At 35.3% G+C, this 17,172-nt stretch overlaps 1 protein-coding gene across 1 annotated transcript; it reads right to left on the minus strand.

Annotated features, from left to right (window-relative positions):
• Nucleotides 1-9,004: 9,004 nt before the first annotated feature.
• LOC132844634 (tubby-related protein 1-like) lies at nt 9,005-16,607 on the minus strand. Its single transcript, XM_060868283.1, has 14 exons — nt 16,487-16,607; nt 16,191-16,243; nt 13,184-13,310; nt 12,949-13,065; nt 12,629-12,763; nt 11,971-12,081; nt 11,620-11,772; nt 11,440-11,525; nt 10,898-11,065; nt 10,496-10,611; nt 10,301-10,409; nt 10,069-10,167; nt 9,821-9,992; nt 9,005-9,582 (listed from the first exon to the last, which is right to left on the minus strand). Exons 2-14 carry the CDS (start codon nt 16,236-16,238, stop codon nt 9,449-9,451), a joined length of 1,575 nt encoding a protein of 524 aa, XP_060724266.1. The 5' UTR covers nt 16,239-16,243; nt 16,487-16,607; the 3' UTR covers nt 9,005-9,448.
• Between the last annotated feature and the right edge of the window lie 565 nt (nt 16,608-17,172).

Raw genomic sequence — 17,172 nt, forward strand, 5'->3', positions numbered from 1 at the left:
TCTTAGGAACTGTTACAGATAGACCATACACCCTTGGGAGTTTAGTTCCTGAGTAGCCCCTGAAACACACCCTGTTTTAATCATCAATCATCAATTCATTCAATCAAGTGTTAAAGCACAAACGCACACATGCATGCACATGCATGTACACGTACACACACACACACTCAAGAGAACAACAGGGCCGGACAAGTGTAGCAGCAGCTGCATTTTCAGGTCGGATTACAGATAAAGACACTCTGGGTTGAGGGCAGAGTTGCCCTCCTCTCCACAAACCAACATAGAGCTCCACACCAAACTAAACCAAACAAACTAGAGTTCCTTAGAATTAGAATTGTACACGGACTTCACTCGCTGGCTTTAATCAGGAAAAAACCCCATTGCTGGCAAGCAATCATTCTGCCATGTACAAATTACTTCTAACTACAATGTTACGCATACTTATGAGGTAGTAGACTAATAAATACTTGTGATGTGGAGCTAAGGGCATTGTGATCTGAATACAGTAAGCACATAAAAGAAGCCATTCAAGCGTACAACATTAACAAACAGGGCTAGACCTGGATATCTCTATGTGCTTCTGAATGGATGTCAGCGAAGTGCTGTACTTTTGGTGACAGAACCTGGGTTAAGACGCATCATGCCCATACTCTGATAAAATGGGGGGTTTCAGTGAGAAGCGAGAAAGAACAAAGCCCAGCACAGCAACATTGTGGATTTAGTTAGATTTCTATAATTATGTGTAATCGATATCTCACTTGATTGATATTTGCTTCCTAAATAAACATACTTTAGGACTATTTGAGAGAACAGATCTTCATAAAGCACATTCAGAATTAATATAATTTCTTGTAATGCACTGTATCTTTTATCTATTTTGACACTACTGCTTACTTTGAGAGGTTTAGATACATAGGACGTTGCTCTACTGAAGCAGAAATAAAGAGGCGTTCCCAAACACCTTTTTAACTTGTCACCAGAACTGATTTAGGACAGCGAATGACTTCCAGTCAGTTTGTCTTTCTCAATCTTTTTCTTTTTATGTTTGAGTCTAATAAATTCTGCCCAGCTCATCGCCAATGGCTTCCTCCTACTTCCGCTCTGGCTCGACATTCAGGAAACAATCAGAGCCGAGAGAGACAGGGAGAGAGAGTGAATGAGGAGAGGGGTGGGAGGTAGGGGGAGAGAAAATAAAGGGAGAGAAAGAGCAACTCAACTATGCATATGTAACAGTGTAAGTTACACAACACAAAATGCCTATATGCTGCTGGAAAGCTAGAGATGAAGATAAAACTCTCAGAAGTATCAAGATTTCTGGATCACAGATTTACACATCGTTTGGAAGAACCTGCAAAAATGGAGGATTCAGCTTGCACACTCTCATTCATGGCAGCTGTAATCCAACCAGCAGAGGAAAGACTGACACAGGGTCTGGCGTGTGGGCCAAAAGACTTCTGCGAACTCCTGATTCAGCACTTTCATCGGAAAGTCTCCGGGGCAAATCTGCAGAGCAGCACTCACTGCCTGACTTGGTCATTTAGTGGCTAGGCCAGAGGCTGTTGCCAAACCCCATGAAACCTGAAAGACACGCAAAGAGAGGGAGCGTCCTGGCTTCTGAGTGGTGGAACTGCAACCACCCTCACTCCCTCCACCAAAAAAAATGTTTTTGTATTGCTTGATTTTCAACTTATTGTATTATGGATTTTAAATGTCCTTTCAATACCAATTGCCTTGTATTGTGCATGTAGCCTAGAACTGTCATTTGTCTACCACCCAGATCAATCTAACACTTCCTGCATGTCACTTCCTTCCTTTCTTGTCTTTGAATTAACAAATCTTTGCAGTTTTGCTACATGCCGTATACACACACACACACACTATATATATTTTTTTTTAGTTTTGCTAAATGACCAAATGTAAATGCACTGTATGAGAGCAATTAAATAAGGAAAGAAAAAGTGAGAGATGTTTGGTCCTTTGTGGGGGTCCTTTCTTTGTCTGACCTAAACTCCTTGTTTGCAAGCCATAGAGATCTGTTGATGTCTTTTTGAGCTGATTTAAAATACTTAAGGGATGCACATTTTCTACATTATGGTTTAAAAAAGCCATTTTGCCCAGATTAAAAATGAACCCACTACTGGCCTGTGTTAAATAAGCAGCTCAGGTGCATGTGCATGTACACGCATGCGTGCGTGCATGAGAGCTTGTGTGTGGAGGAGTCCTACCGGTTTGCAAACTTCAACACTGCCGGAAAACAGTTGGTTTCAAGAACAACTGGAAAGTTCAGCAACTTCAGACTGACAGAAACAAAGGCTACACTGTTCCAGCCAATGAGCTGCTCCTCCCCTGGAGTTGAAAGGCCAGAGAGAAGCCAAAAAATCTTATCTGCCAAAGCCTTGCACAGGAAACGTATGTAAACGTATGTAAACAAGCGTGCATTAATTTTCATCTTGAAAATAAACTAATTTCCAGAGACAGTCACTCCATCACCATTAATAAAACATTGCAACATGGTATGTTTTGGCTAAGGTGTTAATTCTACCTATTAAAAGTGCATGTGGAAAAAGGAAAAATCTTTTTTGGGAAACTATATAAAATGTCTCCCTTCTCAAATATTTATGTGGCTTTATAAAGGGGAACCAGTAATACACTGCAGAATCTACACAGTGGTAACAATTAAGCAGTAGTGATTAGTGTATCTTTTCTCATTTTCTCTCTCTCTCTCTCTCTCTCTCTCTCTCTCACACACACACACACACACACACACACACACAAAGATATTTGTTCAGGCCTGTGTTGACAGCTGGGTAAGTGGCCACCATTTGGAGGGCTACTTCTGAGGCGGGTGCTAAAAGGCTGCTCCAGCCTGTGCAAATGGACAGGCCTCATTACATCCTGGGCCTCTAACATAGGCCAGTGAAGAAGTTGTCAACTGGCCAGCAACATAAACACACACACACATACAGCACAAACAGTCTGTTCCCAATGGCCCCATTTGCTCTTTAAAGAAGGAAACATTCCCAATATTAAAATAATTTTTTTCTCTAGACTTAATAATATCAAAACCTGCAATGAAAGTCAAAACAATACTCATAAATGAGACATAAGGAGCACAACAAGAAAAACAAGTAGCTCACTTCAACAGCAATTTGAAGTTATTCAACAGCAAAGGCTCATTTAGTATGCTGAGATAGCCATTTAGACGTTGAGTACAACAAAACAGATGTATTAAAATCTTGTTAATAAAACAGTCTCCCGTTGGTTAAAAAAATGCAAGTTCAAAATGTCTGACTGTATCGCCTTTTCTTTTCTTAATTTAACAAAACTGCACAACAACAAAACACCTTATTTTACAAGCTGAATATTTAGCCATATCATTATGAGTCTTTTGAGAATTACAATAATAACAGCAAATCCATAAAGAAAAACTCTTCTCAAAAGAAAATAACTGAACACTATTCAGGTGGCACAGTCAGGACAGAGCAAATCTTTAATTGGACTTAAACTTTACTCTACAAACAGAGTCCTTCATCAAAGAACTAAAGAAGACCATAGAAGCATGCTATGTCTCAAACGAAATGCTTTAAAGGAAACCTGCCAGTGGAGCAGAATGTAACTGTTAATCCATCCCAGATTTAGTCTTGCCTTTAAAATCTAACATTAGAAACCATTCCAAAGATCTGTGTTACATCTCATCTTTTAGTTCCTCTATACACTGAGCCGTACCTCATGTTCTATTCATTGGTTAAATGATTGCTGAAGCTTTTTAAATATTGTAAAACTGACACACTGCTAATGTTTAATGTTCTAATGAGTTCCAGTGTTCTTCTGTGGACACAAAAACTCTAGTGACTCCTTGCCTTTAGTTCAGATGATTGGTTTTACTGCAATACTGGATGGATGTCTATTAAGTGATGACTTGCAAGCAACAAATTATTTAGAGAACATTATCACTTTAGATTTTGCAGAGCAATGTGCCACATATGTGACCAAAACATTAAGAAAACACAAAGTGACTTACAGTTTTTCTGATTTCTGGGTGCAAGAAAGTAAATGCACCCATAGTTCATCAGTTTGTGTATAAAATATTTACATTTAAAATGAACGTGTCCTGTAAGAAAACCATAAAACTACACAAATATCATTTCATAAATGTTTTTTGTTTTTTTCATGATCCTCTTGATCTTGAACTGAATTAATCACAATTAAGTCAACAGATTAGTTATAATAATTATGTTAAGGCAGGCAAATATGGGCAGTTGTATGCGGTTTTAGAGATGGGGTGTTAGAGATGTCAACAATAAGAAAAGGAAGCAAATCTGGAGGAAAAGGAAGCAATCCCCACCACCCCCCCGCCCCCCCCGAATCTGATCATTTTTAACATCAGGGTGAAAGTGATTTCATTTAGTTCTTATACAGTAGTTTTTAGCCTTATTGACTATTGACTGTTTCTTTAAATGAATAAGTTTAATCCAAATATCAATATCTCAATAACTCGAAAACATGTGATTTTATAAATAATTCCATTAGTGGAAAATTTAGGAATAAATATCTATGGGCCTAATAAATAGAAATAGTATTTTTGTGAATAATAAAGTTTAAAAAGCTTGAGCTTTAAATAAAAATAAAAAAATTATAAAAATATTTTAAATAATAATAATAATAATAATTATTATTATTATGATTATTATTATAAATATATTAATAAATTCTGCACTCAACTGTTTACAAATGAAACAGTTCTCATGTCATTATATGAAGACTTTTTCCTATCACACACAATTTTGGCTGGTACATGCAGGACAAGGTCCCCAGTGACTAGCGAAAACACGTTTCCAGTCTTACCGGCTTAGTAATTGGCAGGTTAACCTGGGCTTTGACCTGATTTAAGTGACTGAAACCTTTTCTAGAGAAGACAAACAGTGTTAAAGGCAGTAAATTATAAGATGCATCTAAGTATGCAGCCTAACCAGAACAGGCAGTCTGGGCTGAACCATGTGGAATGAACCTGAATCACAGCATTCTGTTCCTTTAGAAAACCTGCCAATGTATGTTACTTTTAACCTCAATAGACAGATTTATGTAAGTCTGAGGAAAAAAAAGGTATGAGAAGAAACAAAATTAAACATTCGGCTAAAATGTATACTACTTAAGGCTATCCAAAATGTAAAATCTGTAAAAATGACTACAATATCTTGTTAGGTTCACATTCATTAAAATCTGACAACATTTCAGACTATTGATTATTAGTGTAAATTAATGAAACTCTTCAAAACTTTACACATTCAGATCTTTTTACTTTTGGATCTTCCTACTCACATTTTATTATCAAGTCATCAAATGTCAATTGCCCATTCAGCTGTTACTACTTCAAACAAGATGATAATAATAATAATAATAATAATAATAATAATAATAATAATAATAATAATAATAATAATAATAATATGGAATATGACATTATATAATTTAATAATGTCAGATTGTAATTTCTGCCACTGTAAAAAATTATTTTTTTTTTTTAACCACTGACCCTTGGCTATGCTTCTTGGCTCCTTGGAGCCAATCTGAGATCCATGGCTCTAAAGGACAGCTTTGTGTTGATGGAAATGTCCAGACTGTTCAGAATGTTCAGAGTGTCTGAGTCTGAGCAGTCTGTCTACATGGATCTGACTGCACCATGCTGTCATTTCATCTGTTCATGTGAGAAACAACAATGAACTGAGACAAGAACCTTGGGGACTCTAGTGAATGTCTGCCAGAGGAAACAAGTCAATATGAATGAACATATAAAGACTACAGCAAGATGCTCATTAATGTATGGTGTACAAGGACGGAGATAGACAGAGTAATTTTGGTCAATTTTTTTAAATGATTTGATCAATTGTATCTGGAAAGATTTCTCAAACTGTGGTAATAACATATCAAAACTCAACTGAAAACACTTAGTTCACTGAATTTGTCCACTTGTGACCAACACATTATTTGAAACTTAGCAAGTTTAAAGAAGGCTTTAAGCTCCACCCACTTGCCACAATCATGTCATTACATATATACATTATATTAAGCTTGCGTTGTGTCATTAAAATATGCATACCAAATTCCTTTATAATCCTTTTAAACGTTATTTATTGGAGTAGAAACTCCATTAAATAACAGAAAAAAATCTGTTTCTAGATAACTTGCTTACATTTCTGTCTCTAGTTAGAAGGATCTTACAGCAATTTCCCAAAACTGCTTGAATTTCATATATACACACACACACACACACACACACACACACATATATATATATGTATATATATATATATATTATAATAATGGTATGTTCTTTTCTATAAGAGTTCATAGCATGTTCTACAAATAGTTAAATAATAGCACACTTAGTTCATAGTTAAATCAATAATGTAATTACAACATCTACTGACTATTTTAAGCATGCAAACGTGTGCATATTTAATCAGACACATACACAATACTTTATATACTCTATAAAAATATAAATCATAATATAAATACCAACAAACAAATGACAACGCTTGGCTGTGATATGTTCTGTTTTTAAAATGTACTATATTTACCTGGCGTGTTTTGCTAGATTTCACACCAATTATGGTGACATTATTATTATTACTCATGGCACATATTATGACTCACAAACGTGTACTTCAGCCGAGTAAGTAACAGTATCGTCTGTTTGTTGTGGTACATATTATTAGCATCATTCCCCGTGTTACAATATGAAAATAAACTACATGAATAGAAAGTAAACGTAAAATCAACCTCACGGTGCCGCGTATAAATCAGTTCCACTGAAAATCTGAGATTTCTCTCTCTCTCTCTTTATTTATCTATCTATCTATCTCTCTGTCCTGATGAATAAACAGAAAACGAATCTTATAAACGTGTAAAATCGACAATGAGGTGTGGAGAGAGTTATAAAAGTTATAAAAAACAATAGAAGAGACGCCCCTTACCCGTAAACGTAGTGGTATCGGTCTGAGAGAACCGTCTTCCCAAACAGGTCTCCTTGTCCTTCCTCTTCTTTGGCAGTCCTAAAGAAGAGTAAAAGCTCTTTTCTTATCCTCACAAGAAAGCTTGAGGAAAAACAACGAGTAAGATTTAAGAATCTGGATAAAAACCGTGCCATTTTTGTCCGCTTTTCGTTACTGAATGTTACTTGTAACACCGTGACGCGGTCTCGAGTTGAAAACTGGCTACAAACACTGAATTTTATACAAGTGAAATGTTAAAAGTTTCCCTGCTGTCACTAACTCCATGACTTGTACACTTTGGTCATGCACACACACGCTGTCTCTACATAGCATATCCATTCGCAAATCTCTTCACCATCCCACCCTATGCGGGGAGCTCCTTGGAAAAATGCGAAATATGACAAAGATTTGAAGACTTTCGCAAGAGCGCCACGAAAATTCCAGCAAAAACGCTAGGAGACAAAGGGAACGCGCTGCTCCTCAAATACTCACCTTTAAATGAGGAAAAACGCGTCTGGATGTACAGCAAGAAAGACGAAATATCATTAATTCAACACCTATTTCGTGCCTGAGCCGCTTATTGTTTTCAGTAATATTTCTCCTGGTTTGACAGTAAAGGTGGAATGCAAGGTATGGGTTTGGTATGAAATTCACGCACTTCACTAGTGGAGAAAAAAAAATGAAGGAGGGGGGAAAAAGTTGAAAAAGGGGCGGAGCTCTGGCTGGGCGTCAATCAACAATTTTAAAGGCGGGCACATGTCCCAAACCCCACCCCTTAAAATTCGGAAAACGCGGCACACGGTTTTACTGTACATTCTGGAGTGCAAATGGAAGACAGCTTTTTATTCAGCTTTTTATAAAGTCCAGTCATTAAAACGTAAAGCATAACACAAACGTACAAAATACAAGAATTTATACCTAATAATCCATGTTAAAGCTTTGGTCATACAACACATTTGTAAAGAGAATATAGAGTTGTGGGTTTAAAAGCATTTTAAGAGTTTTGAGGATATTATAATATTCATGCACAGAGAACTTGGACAGATGCTCAGTGAAGTCCTGAATGAAAGTCGTAATGTGAGCAGCTCCCAAACCCTTAGAAGGACAAACTTGTCCAGGAATTCACTGAGAATTTGTCAGCATTCCAGAGTAATGAGCAAGCACTGAAGGCTCCTCATGGTTTGCCACTTTGTCTCAAGAGAGCAAAGCAGTTATGTAATGTTTTGGAAGAAAGCCTAAAATTAATATAGTTTCTTTTTTTTTTTTCTTTCTTTATTTCTTTTTTTGAAAGTCACTTGCACCACAGTTCTCCCCTCATCCTTGTTGATACCTACAGCTCCATCTGTTGGCTGTGCTTGAACCTGCACCAGTTAGCAACTTTGTTAGCTATCAGATCTTTGGCGAAGTGTTCTCAAACCCGCAGAACACTCTTGAGACCTTGACTATCTAAATTAAATGCCTTTCTTACAGACAGATCATTTGAGGCATAAAATTTGTTAATTCTTTGCGAAACCCTCTTGCACCCCAACCACTGAATCACCCAGAGGTGCACAGCTGGTGGTACTGAAAGACTGGATTCACCAAACAGGGAATTCATCAAATTATGCCACACCAGGGCAGTAGTGAGAGTAAAAAGAGGGGGGGGGGGGATAAGCTTCGTACAGAAATATTAGGGTTGGTAAGAGATAAGCTACGAAATAAGCTTCGTACAGAAATTTTTTTTTTTGCAAACATCCTACTTGCCTTTTCTACTGTATGTAAAATCTTCTGTCCCTCTCAACACTGGGAACAAATATAATATTTTATGGCCAAACCAATGATGATATAATAAAACGTTGAAAAGTCCATCAACACAAAAAGTAATCTCAGTCATACAATATGGATATAATGGCATCTATTGGAAGATGTGCAAAAAGAAATGCAAGGAAAACAAAAACAGATATATCAACATATACATACAGTATATAACATATAATATCAAAATGGATAACTTAACAAGGTGAAATGACAGCAATTGTATAGCACTTTCAATACTCAAAAAGGCAAAAAAGACTTTTATTAGACTTTTCTCCACTCTCCAAGTTATACTTTAGACCTGGGTATTGTTTAAAAACTATAACACACAGTTTCTAGATGCTTCCAAAGACTATAATACTTATAATACTTTGTGTCTCTTCACATGTTCCTATGTCATATTATTCTGATCTTATTTCACATTATTTCACAAATTTAACAGAATTTGCCTTCTTGTCAAAACCTCCATCTTGTGATAACAGCCTTCAGAATGTCTCACTTGATATTTTCTTAGACTTCAATATTTGAGCACAGCAGGTCAGAGAACTGCAATATTTTCATCATTATTCTCATATAGTTCCTAGATTGATGGTTTTCAGTCTTCTCAGAAACATGCAGAAACAGAGCGGTGAAAAATGCGCTTCTGTTGTTTGAAGCTGTCACTCACAAGCGATTTTACCATCAAAGCTAGAGAGGGCAATAGCAAAGGCCTGCACTGCACACAGAGGATAGATATAGTCCAGGGTGAAGGCATCATCTGCAACTCTCCCAAACTGCATCACAATGTAGTCCTCTGCAATCACATGACATACACTTTCTGTTAGACTTGACCTTGTTACATTTATTGCCAGTCTACGGCTAAGTCATGGCATAATATAGAAGGCAATGTTCCATGATATTCAGCTTATAATGATGTAAAAGTGAATGTATTTTCTGCAATATTTTTGATCAAATAATTGTACAGGTCACAAGAGCTAATACTTTTATTTCTTTGCACCAACAAATTAAAGAGAGCTATGGGTTTTGCTTACGGTCTTTGCTATGAACAATCTGGAAGTTTTTCACAGAGGCTTGCGTGACTCTGCCATTAAAGTTGAGTACATGAGATGACGTCTCCTCGTTCCATACAGGTGTCTTGTTGCGAAGATCTATCAGATTCTCCATGTTCCTATTTTGGTGCCGAATTAGAAGGCCGTCATTTTCCTGTAAAGTGTGAGATAAGTGTGAGATAATATAAAACATTACAAAAGAAGGCTTTCTTTGTTTTTTTTTTGCTTACACTGCGTGGCCGTATGGGTACTCGCTCTCCATCTTTGTCCATTCCAGGGATAATGACTGTCATCCGCCTTGGACCCTTCATTCCCAGCACATTAGTTTCCTGAAACACACCCAGGAGGAAGATCTCATGACATAAAAGCATGATACCCTATGTCCAGTCTCCACATTACTATAATCTATATTCATGGTTGATTACATCTCTAATAGTCACAGTAGTAAGTAGGTGATCTTACATAAATAATGGCTGCTAGTTCCTGCCTTGCATTTGACATGTCAGGAAGTGCTCGGTCAGGATGAAGTGCATTATCGAATACTGTGAATTTAGTACCCATCAGATTGGACCTGAAATAAGAGACATTGAACTGAAGTCACTAGCAAACTGACCAATTCTAAACGACTACAATTTACCTTAAACTCCTACAACTTACCTTAATTTCCCTACAAAGTTTTCACCCCCTCTAGAGAGGTCAGTGGGGTCAATTGAGATCAAGTAGTTGGAAGTTGTGCTCTTTTTACGCTTTCGTCCCGCCAGTAAAAAGACCTGCTTTAAAATAATCAGATTTTTAGCTTCCAAGACATTTAAATAACTTAATGAAGAATGCAAGACAGTGATTCTATAAGGTTCGGTTTGTTATACTTTTAAACGATATTGGTGCCAAAACAACTATATACTGTATATAAAATATGGAAATATTTATGAGTTTGAAACATTTTGTTCCAAAAAAATCAGATTAAAATTTTAATATTCTAAGATCTTGCATGGTTTTGTAGAGAGTTGTATTTTTTAATTCCATAAGTGATAAGATTGTTGATTGTATGTGTAAGCAGACCTTCTTTTCATTGTCTAGATGAAGGTAGTAAGTAGGATAAAGACCACGGTCCATTCCCCTTTTGTCTCGTGTCACTTTACATTTCACTGTGATTCCCTGCTGTGCTGGTTGAAGCACAAACTCTTCCAGGTCATCAAACTCAATGACTGGTGAAGGGGCTCGTTCCTCCTTTAACAATGCCCAAAAAAATCACAAAGTTTCAAATCTCTCAAATAATTACAAGCAACATTCATCAGATTCAGATCATAGTTTTGCCAAGGTCTGCACATGCCCTTGTAACTGGCCTCATTTTCAGTTTCAATTTCATTCAGAAGGACTGACAATGGGATTTTTCTCATCCTTTCACTATGTGACGTACCAGGAAGAAAACTGGTTAGTCATATGACAAGGCTAGATGCTTTTTTTCTTTTTGTTAAACAAACAATATTTGTGGCTTCAACCATATGAATGAAGATGTGTTATAAATTGAAATAATGAATCAAAGGATTTTCTCACACAAAACAATTGACTGACTGCTTGCCAGTGACCTGGCTTTACTTTACCTTTTTCCCCTTTTTTCCTTTTCCCTTTTTTTTCTTCTTTGTCACCTCAGACTCTGAGTCATCACTCTCTTCTGCTTTTGCCAGACCTGAGAAAAGTAATTAATCATCCATACTCAGTTTCGCATGAGGGATCACTGTTTCATGTCTATAAAGAATATTGGTAATTTGTTAATTACTCACTTTTAGATTTTTTAGACCTTTTGTCCTTGTCCTTGTCTTTATCCTTTTCTCCACCAGTCTGGAACATGGACCCTGGGTTCGAGCTGCTCTTTTTCTTGCTCTTGCTGGTTTTGCTGTCTGGCTCACTTCGCTCTTCACTGTCTGATCTGTCAGCTGATAGCAGCACCATATTTAAGGTAAAATACGTATAGACTCATGTTTAATGTGTAAACACATATAAATCATCTCATAAAAAATATCTATAGGTAAAGAAATTCAAGAATTCATTTAACATTGATAGTAATTTCCTTAACTGCACAACTATAATTTGTAGTAACAAACATTAGATTGAAATAATATGTCATTAGTTACCTTTCTTTTTACCCTTTGTGGTTGATTTGTCCCCATTTATCTGAAACAAAGAGGCTGGCTCCTTCTTTTTGGTCTTAGACTTTCCCTTAGTGTCTTTGTCTTCTTTTTCCTCTAAATGTTCACATCAGGTAATAAAAAACGTGGTTTCTGTACAGACAATTTCAACACATTTCTGGAGGCATTCCTAACTAATACTATAGAGTTTGGATATTTGTGGTGTTTTATTAAGTGACATTAGTTAATTCACTGACAAACAGCATTACAATGCTAGTACACATCAAAAATAGCTGTATTCTTTAGGATCTTCCACTGTTTTGAGATATTATTTTATATATTACACTGTCATGCCAAAAGCATTTATTTTATCTCTCACTCTATAAATGGAGTGCGGTGAATAAACAGAAAAGTCCAGTTTACAAAACTCTTCCTACATCTCCTTATATCTCTCTAGTCATAAATAAATTATATGCTCACACTGCCCTAAAATGGTGGGCAAAATCTCTCAGACCAAAAAAGCTATCTTAATCCTATTACACTGCTAAAACCAAGATTATCTTGGAGAATGCACTCTGCAAAACATAGCCCTTTAGTACTCATTCACTCATCATTACAGGTTGACAGACACTAACTAATTTAGCACACCAAACATAGAGCTGACCTTTAGATTTCGTTTTCTTGTCTTTGTCTTTTTCTTTACCATCAGAGCAATCCTTGATAGATTTTGATTTTGTTTTCTTTTGGGGTGTTGCCATTTCTTCTCCCCCATCACTATTATCTTCATCATCACTTGAACCTGAAGTATAGTAAACAAACATATCTTAGAAATTCTGCACTTTTTAAATCCCTTGAACTTAAATAATGGTGCTTTATTTTTAAAGTCACATTAGCAGGTAATGGAATATGCAAGATTGCATTTGTAATAAAGTGACTAAATTATACTTATTCTTTTTCTTCTTATTATTATTAAAACAGTCTTACTTTTCTTCTTCTTCTTTGTGGCACTTTTGGCTTTCTTTTTTGGCTCAGCCTTTTCTTTCTGTGGGGATTCCTTTTCTTTTTCCTTTTCAGTTTTTTTCTTCTTCACATTTTCACCATCTGTATGGATGTGTCGGTGTCTATGTTAGTGTTCCATGATACAGAATGACTTGCATCTTGATGAACATGGGCAAAAATTTGTATAAACATCTATCTGACTTTTTTTTTTCTAACTCACTTTTTTGAGCAGCAGGACTGCTCTCTGTTGACAGGTCTTCATTTTTTTTATTCTTGCTTTTTTTGGATTTAGTGTCTGTCCCATTGCTCTCTGTTGGAATAGACTCAGCTTTCTTCTTTTTAGGCTTCTGGTGCATACAGTATATGCTAATGGTCAGAAACAAATGAATGTGTCACTGCCAGGCACATATGCATGAATAAATGAAGGATGGAAGGAATTATTTACATAGTCTATCTGCATTTATGTCTTTGTGATAATACAAACAAACAAACAAACAAACAAATAAATAAAGTTTAGAACTTACCATTTAAGAAAAAGGAAATGCAGCAAAGAAACACAAACAAGTACTTGTAAAAAGTATTATATTTATAAAATATTATATTCTGACTAAACTTCAATTTTTTAAAAATATCAACATCGCAACCATTAAACGTCTCACCGATATAAACTACATGAAGTTGTTTATATTAGTACAGATTTTGAAAATATCTAAACGGCGTTGTGTTTAGACTGCATTGAAATTTGCTAATAGGTCTAAGAACATAATATGGTAAATATTACTAATCATTATAAAGGAGTTCCAAGGTACATTATTAAATCCAGTTATTTATATAATACATGTTTTCTTTTGTCTTTCACTTTGCTTATAACTAATCAACAAACAAACCTTAACCTTAAACATTTTACTGTGGCATTTTTTCCTGGTCACGTCATTTAGTTTCTCCTTAACCTGTAAATCTGGTTTAGTTTTAATAAGGTCACATAAATAGAAACAGTATCTGTCTTACTGCATGGTAAAGAATAAAACCAACAATCCAAAGCATAAGTGTCAATTAAATTAATACATGGATGCTTTATTTATTTATTTATTTATTTATTTATTTATTTATTTATGATCAGAAATGACAGTCAAACTGATGAGAATCTTTATGGTTTTAGTCTCTGAACTACTGTGCTATAAATTTGTCAGTTTAAATCCTGGTCCCTTGGTCAAAACTGGTCTACTGACTATCACTTGTGTCAAATTCTTATAAAATCATTCAACTTGGATTTTCATTAGACCTTACTAATATAATAATTTAATAATTCTGAATGTTTTCACATCTATGGGATATACTGTCTCTTACAGCACAAATCCTATTTAAGAATATATTATAACTGAACCAGGACAACTTTTATAACAGCAATGACTGGGCCAATATACACAAACCTCGTGATTATCTATTTGTCTGTCTGTCTGTCTGTCTGTCTGTCTGTCTCTCTCTCTCTCTCTCTCTCTCTCTCTCTCTCTCTCTCTCTATCTCTTTGTATCAGATCCACTTAAGACACAGTTTAAGCAGCACTATATATAACCTCAACCTCAAACAATCTCCTGCATTAGAAGAAGGCTTTCCTAAATTAATAGACTGCACATTATTCCTACAAAAATTGTTTTCATCTATGTAACATTTCAGATAATAGGCAAATCAACATTGACATTATTAAATTTAATAACATTTTATGTAGTGGTCATTATATTTTAGAAATTAACATATTTAATGGGCCAATGGTCAAACAGAAAAAGAAGCTTTCTTAATATTTAACATATACATTACTTTTGCCATAATCTACTATTTACTGACTTCTTCTTACATGATATTTCTATTAAATCACTGCAATAGTATCTTCAGTATCTTGTAATATATGTTTTTTGTTGCTTATGCTGCTGTTGTTTAGCATGATCACATCTTCATATAACATTTTCCTGCCTGTTAAATAAAAGAATTACCTATTGTAAAATTAGGTATATGGAAAAATTGTCTCCTGTTCACAGCCTTATTTCAGCATAGCTGTTTGCTTTATATTTAGAATTATATTAATTTGTTGCTTAGTTCTCAATATGCAGTGAATAATGAATACATTTATATTATACACAAATGGGTACAAAACCAATTTTTTTTTATATATGATTAATATGGCAGAGACCATAAAATCATTATTACTCATTTCTCAGGCATGTTTTTCCAACTATTTTTAAATAATGCTTTTTAGGTTATTTGCTTATTTTATCAGCGAAATAAAACAATAATCAGCTAACTAGTTATGTAGCTTTTACAGAAACTATACCATATCAAGCTATAAAAGAAGATTGAATCATCTGTTCCAAAAGAAGCTACATTACACAACTGAATCTGATATAACTACAAAGATATATTTACAGAACAGACTCACCTTGTCAGAAGACATTTCTTGGTGTCAACTTTCTATATATATATACAATTATGTCCACAAGCTCTACAGCTGTTTTTGGACTAGGAAATGTTGTTGGTTCAAAGAGTGGAAAATAATCTAAAGATGGGAGAGTGAGGTGCTCTATTCAATGAATTACCATCAGCAGAAAGTTGCTAAGAGGATTTTCCTGCTGACCCATCTGCTGTGCTTCCACGTCAACTTGACCCACCAGGAGGAATGGATGGTTTAATAGCTCTAAAAATCTAAATAAGACCTCTATCACCCCTTTTAGAACCCTTTGTTTTTCAACAGGTGCTTTAGAGACAAGATACAACTGCCAAGCCTGTCTCAAATTTTAATCCTCAATAAAACACATCAAAATAATTCACATATATTTTAAAGTATATTTACTCAATAAAATGATTATTATATTCATTTATGTATTTATGTATGTTTTTATTTATATAAAAAAACAACAACTGGGTTTTGTGTAGTTATATATTTATTAGCATCGGTAAACCCATTCAGTTCATTTTATACACATTATATTTTGGTGTATTACAGGAAAATTCTTTCCAGTACATGTGAATTGAGTAAAGATTAGTCCTAGTATAAAAGCCTTCATCTGACTGCATGCAACCTAACTACTTAAATTTTTTGGCAGGTTGAGCTATCTACATTTTAGTTAGACTTGCTGAAGGTACAGTATGAGGTAACACAGTCTCTTACTAGCTTGTTTATTTATTTGAATAAGTAATTAATGTGGCATATAATGAAGCACTGAGTGAACACTCACATTGTCCTCAGTCCACACCTCTCTCAGGATCTCTGTCTGAAGCGGCATAGTCACTGTGGAGGGGAAAAACAGTTGGTGTTATTGACAGCATATTTTGGCAGAACGTTCACATGACATAAGGTGATTTACATGCATGTGAGTTTTTTGTGAACAAAATGTCTATGGGCAGAAAACTGATACAAAAAAAAAACAAAAAAACAAGCAATACAAACACACACACACACACACACACACACACACACACACACACACACACACACACACACACACACACACACGTACATAGACAGACTTACCCTATCTGCCTAATGTGTTAAATCTCATATGTAGACAAATGTGTGGTTTAATTTCCAGGCATCCAATCCGTTATTCCATAAACTGTAATATAATCATTTGGACTGCACTTTATGCTAAAGCACCACCCATATCACTCACAAGATTTCCTCCATGTCCCAAAACCTCGAGTTTTCCCATCCAAAGCACACTCCCTGTCTATGATCCTAATTTATATTGCGCCTAAGCATGAAGCTCATATGTTTGGGTGTTTTTCAAAGTTCCGCGTTCAGCCACTAGATAGCGGTAGTATTAATGTTATAAAGACTACAGAAGACGGGCAATTCTTTGTGTTATCGTAAGATGGCACCATTCTCCAATTTACATATGCTCCTGACAGCAAGGCCTTCTAGAGTGCAATGAATTCTGTACAGTCAAGTTCTTAAAGAGACACTACAGCCACAGACGGTTGAAAAGGATCAGTGAAGTCAATCAGATCAGTGAATTTTTTTTATCTTCATGGGGCTTTAGGGGGAAAAAAAAAACATTTTAAAAGCATAAAGTCTTTTGTTTCTTAGGTTTTGGGTAAAAAAAAGAATGTGAATGTGATGCAAATGTGATTTCACATGTTGATTTCAGTTTGTTTTCAAAATGTTTGTTTATATATATAAAGATAACTATATTTGTATATAGATATAAACATAAACAT

Source organism: Tachysurus vachellii, chromosome 4 (genome assembly GCF_030014155.1).
Source record: "Tachysurus vachellii isolate PV-2020 chromosome 4, HZAU_Pvac_v1, whole genome shotgun sequence".
In the NCBI taxonomy this organism is placed as follows: domain Eukaryota; kingdom Metazoa; phylum Chordata; class Actinopteri; order Siluriformes; family Bagridae; genus Tachysurus; species Tachysurus vachellii.

Excerpts from the sequence above, each read along its gene's own strand:
- LOC132844634 (XM_060868283.1), bottom strand. The coding sequence starts at position 16,238 with ATGCCGCTTCAGACAGAGATCCTGAGAGAGGTGTGGACTGAGGACAAT. Across the intron at positions 12,764-12,948 it reads CACAAAGAAGAAGAAGAAAA|GTTCAAGTGATGATGAAGAT; the intron begins GTAAGACTGTTT and ends ACTATACTTCAG. Across the intron at positions 11,526-11,619 it reads AAGGTCTAAAAAATCTAAAA|GTCTGGCAAAAGCAGAAGAG; the intron begins GTGAGTAATTAA and ends TACTTTTCTCAG.